General features: G+C 38.9%; 1 protein-coding gene and 1 pseudogene across 1 annotated transcript; both read right to left on the bottom strand.

Moving 5' to 3' along the window:
* Nucleotides 1-1,613: 1,613 nt before the first annotated feature.
* On the bottom strand, nt 1,614-2,534 carry LOC125395491 (vomeronasal type-1 receptor 4-like). The gene has a single exon (XM_048426921.2). The coding sequence runs from the start codon at nt 2,502-2,504 to the stop codon at nt 1,614-1,616; it is 891 nt and encodes a 296-aa protein (XP_048282878.2). The 5' UTR covers nt 2,505-2,534.
* A 753-nt stretch (nt 2,535-3,287) lies between these two features.
* On the bottom strand, nt 3,288-4,513 carry LOC148123442 (glyceraldehyde-3-phosphate dehydrogenase pseudogene; annotated as a pseudogene).
* Nucleotides 4,514-10,026: the final 5,513 nt, after the last annotated feature.

Here is a 10,026-nt window from a genome sequence, read left to right as displayed (position 1 = left end):
ACATGCTCCTGTGGAGTTCACTGACTCAGGATTTACTCTGGCAGAGGTCAGTGGCTCAGCCTTGTTCCTGTAGGTGCCCCTAGCCTGGGCCCACTCCTGTGGAGGTTCCTGGTTTGGGCCTGGTCTCACAGAGGTCTCTAGCTCTGGCCTACTCCCTCCCTAGGAGGTTCCAGCAAACTCAAACAATTTAAATTATAAATAAAGAAATAAAGAAATAAAAATTGAATGTTTGATAATTTGTTATATCTTTCACAAGACTGTGGCAAACATTTTCCATAACTGTTGCAACAAACTAAATTTTCAAATGTGATTTTTGAGTTTCTATGGATCTATGTCCTACTTTAACTCTCAATGATTTAATTAAGTTTTAGTTTGCCAATGTCATGGTATGTTAATATTTCAAGTCACATAGTAGTGTATACATAACGATTGTTAAAGTATGTGTAACACATAAAATGTGTATTCCTGTATGAGCAATTCTGAAAGAAAATTACTTTTATTAAATGACCAATATCTCTTATGTGATACAGGACTCATTCACACAGGTTCTTTTTATTTTTGATTGATTACATTTCTAGACATTTTCTGGAACTTTTCCTGCTTTCAATTTCATTACCCAATACAGTGTTCAAATGATAGCCATCTCATATGAAGGCCAATTTATGTCATAATTGTGTCATACATTTATCTAACTATCAAGTACCCTTGAGACATGGCAGCTTCACTTAAATGTGTTGAAGTCTGTATGACAGTTGGAGTGACTATGTCTTTCTAATGTATGATGCTATCAAAGGACATAATGGTGTCTGGTTCACTATGAGGTTTATACCAGCAGCAAGAAAGAAAAAATAAATTCATCAGAGAATAGGAGCCACAAGAACCTGTGATATATTCAGGAAACCATCATTCCCATGACAAAATGTATCCAAAGAGGAAAAATATGGTCATTCTACTTCCATAAATGTGAAGGCATTTATCACGTAAAGCCTTGAGTCATCAAAACTTTCCTGAAGAGTGCGGAGACAGAAGAGACCTAATGTAAGGGAATGGACAAGCACAGCAGTTGAAGATGGCTTGGAGGGCTCTAAGAGATACAAATCGCTTCACTTGCCTCTGTAGGTAGAAACTCACAATAGAGCCACTAACATTGCTCATCAGATTCTAAAGCAGAAGTTCAGTGAAGCAGGGCACAGGATGACTTGAGTCAGTCATAAAAACATGCTATTGTCAAACACCTGAAATTATTCATGTATCAAATTTTTGCCTTCCTTCATTTCTCTCACTCATTGACAGCATTGGGAATGGAGTCCAGCCCGCTCCTGCAGAGAAATTCAATCCACAACAGTTACTTGGCCTTCTGTAAGCATAAGTTGTTCTCCACTTCATGATGATGTCTAATTTCAGAGATTTTGCGATGCAAACAAAAAAAGATGTTTTAACTTGTGGAACTCTGTAGGTACTATTACAAAGACTAGGAAAAATGCTGATGTCTGTCTTACAGTGCAACAGAATGGCCTAAATCATCCAGTCATTGTCCCAAAAGAGTAAAAGAATATGCCAAAGAACATGAATATGCCAAAGAACAAAGGTGACCAGAACTTATAAAACTATCATCAGGAAAAACAGATCTTATAAAAGGAAGTTTTTTTGGTGATGAGTAGGAAGGGACAAAAGGTGGGGAAACATGATTCAACAAATGCAAAAATATTTACTAACCACAGCTTTGGTCTATTAATGAACACTGTATAAAAAACCAGGATGAAAGTCATTGAGTAGAAGGTGACATAGGTGCACACTAGGATCAGGATGACTTGGGTGGCTCTGGCTTCAGGTGAGACTCTGAGGCAATGGCGGGAACTGCGGAGGTACAGTACCTGCTTCTTGTGCCTGTAGAGGATACTCACCATGGAGACACTGGCCCAGGTCATGAGACTCAGATAGAAAATATCAATGAAACAGATCAGAAATAAATATAGTGGGATTCCACCAATATCAAATGATGAGCAGTAGCCCACATTGAATTTCCTAGTGAAATTTAAGTTGGTATTACGGCCAACCACCATAGCAATTTTGCTGTTTAGAAACAGGTATACAGGCCAGCTGAGTGAACAGGAGGGAACAATATACTTGATGGCTCTTTGTTTAAGCTTCCCCCACCTGGAGTTGCTGGGGCTGACTGTGATAGCTTGGAAACAACTCAAGAAGCACATGGTATGTAGGGAAACCTCTCGGGATACTCGATTACTGTAGACAATAACTTTACATGCGATATCATCCAGGAATGATTGAAAGCCAAACAATGCCATTGTCTGTGGAATTTCTCTTGAGGTAATAGACAATAAGTTGGCTAGGGTAAGATGCTTTAAAATCTCATCTTTGGGCATCAGGTACCTTCCAGAGAATAAAGATATAAAATAATGGAACAAAATTGATGAGTTACCCAGGACTCCCACAACTGTCTGGGACAAGCAAAACATCCCCATTGACAAGTTCTCAGGAGCCATCTTCTTGTCATCTAAAACAGACAAATGTATTCATATCGATAGAAGCAAGGAGAACAACAAACATTTGCAACAATTTCTTACTAGCTTAAATTAAATCAGTATCTCATCATATTTTTCATAAAACTTTCCCTCTAATAAATGTTTCCAAAATATTTGTTACATTGACTTTCACGGTAACATCATTAGAATTTTCTATGGCCAGTTAGTGAACTTTCAGGATCAAGACAAATAGTCTCATCCTAAAGTGTCTGCCAATTAACTGCATGTTTCTTATATATGGAAAATATCATTAATTTAGCCTCATTATAACAATGAAAAAGTTTCTTAAGAATAAATACAAAACTCTTTCTTACATATATGAACAAGTCATTTAGAACACTTGTTTAATGGTTTCTCTATAAAAAAGTATTTTGTAAGGGTTGGGTAGAAATCTCGGTCACTAAAGAATTTTCTGCACAAGTGTGAGGAGGTGAGTTAAGATCCCCATCATCCATGGAACAGCTGGGCATGATGTAACTCATTAGCAATCCCAGCACAAGGAAGGTAGAGACAAGAGTTGTCATTTTGATCAAATGATCGTGTCTTTTTCTGCACAAGAGCTATATACCTTCAGAGGTAACACTTATTAATGGTTGTTTTCAATACCTGTGTTTCAGGACCTAATAAGGGTCCTGCTCAAAAGACCTTTATTATGCCGATGAGTACAAGCATATTTTATACTTTAACAAATTATTAGGGACAAGTTCTCAGGAACCATCTTCTTTTTTTTTTTTTTTTTTGAGGGGATGCAGTGAACTTTATTGATGGTATTCAAGAGAGTAGGGCTCCCTAAGCCCCTCCTGCTATCTGGGGGTCTGGGATGGAAACTGTGAGGGAGAGCTCAGTGTCAAGGGTTGAGTTAGGACAGGGACTGCTCAGCAGCCGAGGGCTTCTCTCTTGCTGTGTCCTTGCTGGGGTGGGTGGTCTAGGGCGGGCTTCTTACTCCTTGGAGGCCATGTAGGCCATGAGGTCCACCACTCTGTTGCTGTAGCCGAACTCATTGTCGTACCAGGAAATGAGCTTTACAAAGTTGTCATTGAGAGCGATGCCAGCCCCAGCATCAAAGGTGGAAGAGTGGGAGTCACTGTTAAAGTCGCAGGAGACAACCTGGTCCTCAGTGTGGCCCAGGATGCCCTTTAGTGGGCCCTCAGATGCCTGCTTCACCACCTTCTTGATGTCGTCATACTTGGCAGCTTTCTCCAGGCGGCATGTCAGATCCACGACGGACACGTTGGGGGTAGGAACACGGAAGGCCATGCCCGTGAGCTTCCCGTTCAGCTCTGGGATGACTTTGCCCACAGCCTTGGCAGCGCCAGTGGATGCAGGGATGATGTTCTGGGCAGCGCCACGGCCGTCTCGCCACAGCTTCCCAGAGGGGCCGTCCACAGTCTTCTGGGTGGCCGTGACGGCATGGACTGTGGTCATGTGTCCTTCCACGATGCCAAAGTTGTCATGGATGACCTTGGCCAAGGGGGCTAAGCAGTTGGTGGTGCAGGAAGCATTGCTGACAATCTTGAGGGAATTGTCATACTTGTCATGGTTCACACCCATCACAAACATGGGGGCATCCGCAGAAGGGGCAGAGATGATGACCCTTTTGGCCCCACCCTTCAAGTGGGCCCCAGCCTTCTCCATGGTGGTGAAGACACCGGTCGATTCCACAACATACTCGGCACCGGCATCACCCCATTTGATGTTGGCGGGATCTCGCTCCTGGAAGATGGTGATGGCCTTCCCGTTGATGACAAGCTTCCCATTCTCAGCTTTAACTGTGCCTTTGAACTTGCCATGGGTGGAGTCATACTGGAACATGTAGACCATGTAGTTGAGGTCGATGAAGGGGTCATTGATGGCAACAATGTCCACTTTGCCAGAAGTGAAGGCAGCCCTGGTAACCAGGCGTCCAATACGGCCAAATCAGTTCACTCCGACCTTCACCATCGTGTCTCTGGAACAAGGCTGGCACTGCGCGAAAAGAAGCGGCAGTCTCTAGAACAGGGAGGAGCAGAGAGCCAGGAACCATCTTCTTATGGTAAGATCTTAGATCAACTTGGAGTTGAGTTTTATGCATGGTGATAGATGTAGATCTATTTGCATTCTTCCACATTCAGTCATCCATCACTATTTGTTAAAGATGCCGTTTCTTTTTCTCATATGTATTTTATGCTTCTTTATGAAAAATAAAATGTCCTTGGATGTGTGGATTTACACCAAGACTTCAATGTATCTGTTTTTATACCAGTGCCATGCTATCATTACTAGTGTAGCTCTCTATTACAATTTGAGATCTGGTATTGCGAAACATCTGTAGTGCTGGGAGTGGCGGGCTGCGGCCCGGCTCCCAGCTAGCTTTACCCGAAATAATTACATGGAAACTGTATTCTTTTAAACACTGCCTGGCCCATTATCTGTAGCCTCTTATTGGCTAACTCTTACATATTGATTCAACCCATTTCTAATAATCTGTATGTCACCACAAGCTCGTGGCTTACTGGGAAAGATTCAGCATGTCTGACCTGGCAGCTTCATGGCAGCAGCTCCCTGCCTCTGCTTTCTTCCTCCCAGCATCTTGTTCTATCTACTCCACCTACCTAATTTTCTGTCCTATCAAAGGGCCAAAGCAGTTTCTTTATTAATCAATGAAAGTAACACATAGACAGATGACCCTCCTCCATCAAACATCCAGCCAGTCTTTTATTTAGGATTTTTTTAGTTGCTCTGGGTCTTTTGTATTTCCATGTGGAGTTAAGTTTCTTTTTTTCAATTTCTGTGAATAAACATGTTAACATTATAATGAAGATTGAACTTAATATATAAGTTGCCTGTGGTAGGATGGCCATTTTTCCTGAATGTTAATATGTGTGATATTAACTCTGCTGACCCATGAACATAGCTGAACTTTGGCTTCAAGTGTTTTCTTCAATTTTTTTCTTTGATACCTTAAATATTTTATTATACAAATTTTCACTTATTTGGTGATTTATTCTAACATTTTGTTTTTAAATCTATTTTTTAAAGCTGTTCTTTCTCTGATTTCTTTCTCAGTCTGTCAGTTGTATTTAGGAAGATTACTGATTTTTCTGTGTTAAGATACATCCTGTTACTTTGCTTAAAATATTTATCAGCTGTAGAAGTTTCCTGGAGGAGTCTTTTGGGTCTTTTATGTATAAATTCATGTCATCTGAAGAGAAAGATATTTTGACTTTTTTCCTTTCAAACTTGTATCTCCTTGACTTCCTTCAATTATCTTATTGTTCTAGCTAAAACTTCAGGTACTATATTGAATAGGTATGGAAAGAGTAGACAGCCTCATATTCTGGATGTTAGTGGGAATGATTTTGAGATTTTCTCCATTTAAAATGGTGAGTTTTCTATAAATTGCCTTTATTGTACTGAGATGGTTTTCCTCTATCCTAGTCTCTGAAGGACTTTTATCATGAAGGGACGGTGGACACTGTCAAAGGTCTTTTCTTTATCTGAGATAAACATGTGGTTTCCATCTTTCAGTATATTTCTCTTAGATTGAAAGAGGAAATCAAACAAGATATCACACAATGGAAAGAACTTCCTGCTCCTGTTTGGCAGAATTAATATTATGAAAATGGCCATGCTTCCAAAATCAGTCTATACATCAAAATTCTCATATCATATCTTTCAGCTATACAAAGAATCCATGAATTTATATGGAACTATAAAGGACTATAAATAGCTAAAGCAATCCTAAGAATTAATAACTGAGCTGGAGGTATCATGATAGCTGACCTCAAATAATACTGTAGAACTAGCTGATAAGACAGCCTGATATTGGCATTAAAAACAGTTAAACAAATGGAACAGAATAGAGAATTTAGGATTAAGCAAAGAAACCTATGGCCACATATTTTTATACAAAGGTGACAATGATTGCAGTAAATAATAGCAAGTCAATTATCAAATGGTACTATCAAAACTGGATATTCACTTACAGATGAAGGAAATTTATTAATTCGGCTTTTCACTTTGTAGAAAAATCAATTTGAAAAGGATAAAAGACCTTAATTTAAATTCTAGAACTGCAGGATGAAAGCATAGGGGATGCTCTTCAAGACACTGGGGTAAGCAAGATCTTTCCAAAAAAACACTTCATTAGCACAGGAATTAGCCCCAAGTATCAGCAGGTGAAACTACATAAAGTTTAAAAGTTTCTGCACATCAAAAGAAACTATGAGCAGAACGCACAAACAGCCCACAGAACTGGAGAATCATTGACCAGCTACTCTCCAGACATGGGAATCGTATCTGGAAGTCACAAAGAAATGAAAGAATTATATATGAAGAAAACAAAACTGCAAACCAACAAATGGACTAATAAAATGAGAATATATTCTTCAAAAGAAGAAATACGAATGAGCAGTAACTATTTTTAAAAGTTGTGGTGGAACATGGGAACATGATGAATGTGCAGAAGTGGCAGGGACAGGGTGGGGTCAGTAGATCAAGACAAGACTGTGCTACACAGTTTATTCAGTGATGACAGATACATCTTTAATTCCAGCACTTGGAGGCTGATGGATCTCTGTTGAGTTCTAGGCAAGACTGGTCTACATAGTAAGCTCCAAGTCAGTCATGGATACAGTACACAGGGAGACCTTGCTTCCAAGAAAAACAGTTGTTCAGTATCCTTAGTCATTAGGAAAAATAAATTAAAACTACTTTGAGATACCATCTCTCTCTAATCAGAATGGCTATCATGAAAAACATCTGACAACAAATACTAAAGAAGACGTGGGAAACAGGAACCTTCTTCACTTCTAGAACCTGTGGAATAAATTATTATTGCCCATGTAACAGGAAAAAGAGTACATTGAACACCCAGTAGTCAACACCTTTCCTTGCCTGTAAAAAGGTTTCATACTGTTCACTTCCAATCTCAGTGACAAAGTACTTCCTCATACTCATTTGTCTCATTTCCAATTACCCATGTCTTGGTATAAAAGTAAAAGTTTCTTACCTGTGTGTTCTGTGATACCACAGTAGTACGTGTTGGGGTAAAAGGTAAGTTCGCATGTGTTGGATGAAACTACAGGCCCTAATTTATAAGAGTGTTATTCCCTGGTCTCCTTTTCCACCACATGAGTGGCATTTATCTCAGCTCAGCATCCATAGCATCATCTACATAAGGGATTAAAAAAAACACTTCAGCAATTCTTCAGTCATAAATCAACAAAAATATTTCCAAATTACATCAGCATATCCAAGGCAGCAATTAAGAGTAATTAGGAAGGGAACTTGTCTTTGAGTCCTTGGAGTACACACAAAATCAAAAGTTTCCAAAGTTCAGTAATAGGAAAGTGAAGTCAGTTGCACAGCCTTGTTTGGATCTGGAACAAGTTGAGTTACTGGGGAGGATTTGTGACTCTGAAGAACATCTTACTAAGGGGCATGAAGGAGGGGCATGTAGTGGTTCTTCTGTGTTTCCTTCGATGGAGATACATTTTCTAAAGGATTTGTTCATGTCTTGTGTATACTTGCTGTTCATTTTCAAGCTTTAGAGTATGTAAGTTCCACTTACATAAAATCAGACTTACAGACCCTGGTGGCTTCTTGCTGTGGGGTTATCATTCTCTGAAGGATCTTGTAAATAGATCACAGTGCACACATTCATTTGCAGGTACAGAATTCAAAAAAAGAAGCATTTAGCATTGTGATATGTCTCTTACAAAATAATGATAGTTTTCTAAAACAGTTAAGTAGTGTGGGAAGTCCTTCTGTATATGTGTTACTTTTATTGGTTAACTAATAAAGAAGCTGGCTTGGCCTGTGATAGGGCAGAGTAGAGCTAGGTGGGGAAAACAAAACTGAATGCTGGGAGAAAGAAGGCAGAGCCAGGATAAGCTATGAAGTTCCACCAGAGACAGATGCCTGACAAAGCCTTGCCTGTAAGCCACACTGGATAGAACCTTGCCTGTAAGCCACAGACATGTGGCAATACACAGATTAATAGAAATGGGTTAAATTAAGATGTAAGAGCTAGCCAATAAGAACTTAGAGCTAATAGACCAAGCAGTGATTTAAATAATACAGTTCCTATGTGAATATTTTGGGACTTAGCAGCCAGGAACAAACAAGAGGCCTCATACAACAATTAAGTAACATATTCAAACTATAAAGGTTTGAAATTTTCCATTCATGGTAAAGATTGATAATTTCCCTAGTGGAATCCTTTGTCTTTGTCAGTTTGTGGTATGAGTATATTTATCTCCACTTTAAATACGTAGTTTACTGAGAAAAGATAAAATTGAGTAAATTCTTTATTATCCTCACTATATGTAATTATTTCTATAATTAAACGCTGAATTTTTGTGGGTAGAAGTGGGTTGTTTTGGTGTCATGTTGACAAATGTGGGATTGTGGTGGATAGCCATCACTGTCAACCTGAGTGGGTTGGAACTCTAGGCATTTTCAAAGTCTGAGTAGCGAACACCCACCCTGAATATGGGCAACACCATCTCATAGACTGTGTTTTGGGCTTAATAAAAAGGAATAAGTATGGCATCTGAGTATCTTCATTCATCTCTCTCTGGGTCATGAACATAGGCTGCATTGTGATCAGCCACCATGCTTGCTGCTGCTGCCAACCATGAGAGATGTATCATCTACCTGTGAGCTGATATAAACATCTCACTCTTCAAGTGGCTTTTGTCAGGAATTTTGTCAGATATCAAGTAACTACTACATCTATCAATCAGACACATGCTCATTTCCTAGATTTGCTTTCCTTTCTGATTTTTAGAATGTGTGTCATGAAGGAAGTGCCATGTAAGGTATGTAGGCATGATGGTGTATTTTCAGGTAACAATATTTTTTAATCTAATATTCAGTAAATGTTTTCTCAATATTGATGGGAAATTTAACATGAGAAAAATGGCAAGCTTCATCATTTTTAATAATTTTTATATTTCAAGTACTACGTGAGATAATTTTATACCTTAGAAAAATTGCAGAAATTAATTTAAAAAAATGTATAGGCCATTACTCATATTCCCAGGCGTTTTGTGAATATTCTCTGGGTCTATGGGCTCTTACCAATAACACAGTGCTTGCCAAACATATGCAAGGCACTAAGATTTATACTAGCATTAGAAATGAAGTTTTCAGTACAACATTGTACCATATAACAACAGTGACATTATCAAAGTCAAGGCATCATTTTGGACCCATGAATCAATATTTTCCCTTCTACAGGTTCCTTCACATTTGGCAAGAATCACAATAATGTCATAAGAAAACAAATATTCCAGTGAATAAAATTCCAAACCAGAACTGAATGTAACATTTACTTCCCAACCCTTATCAGAGAAACTCACCATCTAAGTTGCATTATATGGGGGGAGAGGGATGCTTCCATTAAAAATAAGATAAATATTGAACATAAGAAACAATGAAAGCATAAATAAAACCCCAGATGTCATTAAGCTGTAAGACCAAGAGGTCATTTCTGTAA

The sequence above is a fragment of the Myodes glareolus genome, chromosome 1, assembly GCF_982192425.1.
Source record: "Myodes glareolus chromosome 1, mMyoGla1.1, whole genome shotgun sequence".
NCBI classification, from domain to species: Eukaryota; Metazoa; Chordata; class Mammalia; order Rodentia; family Cricetidae; genus Myodes; species Myodes glareolus.
Note: the sequence above shows the minus strand (reverse complement) of the source record. Positions and strands in the feature narration are given on the sequence as shown.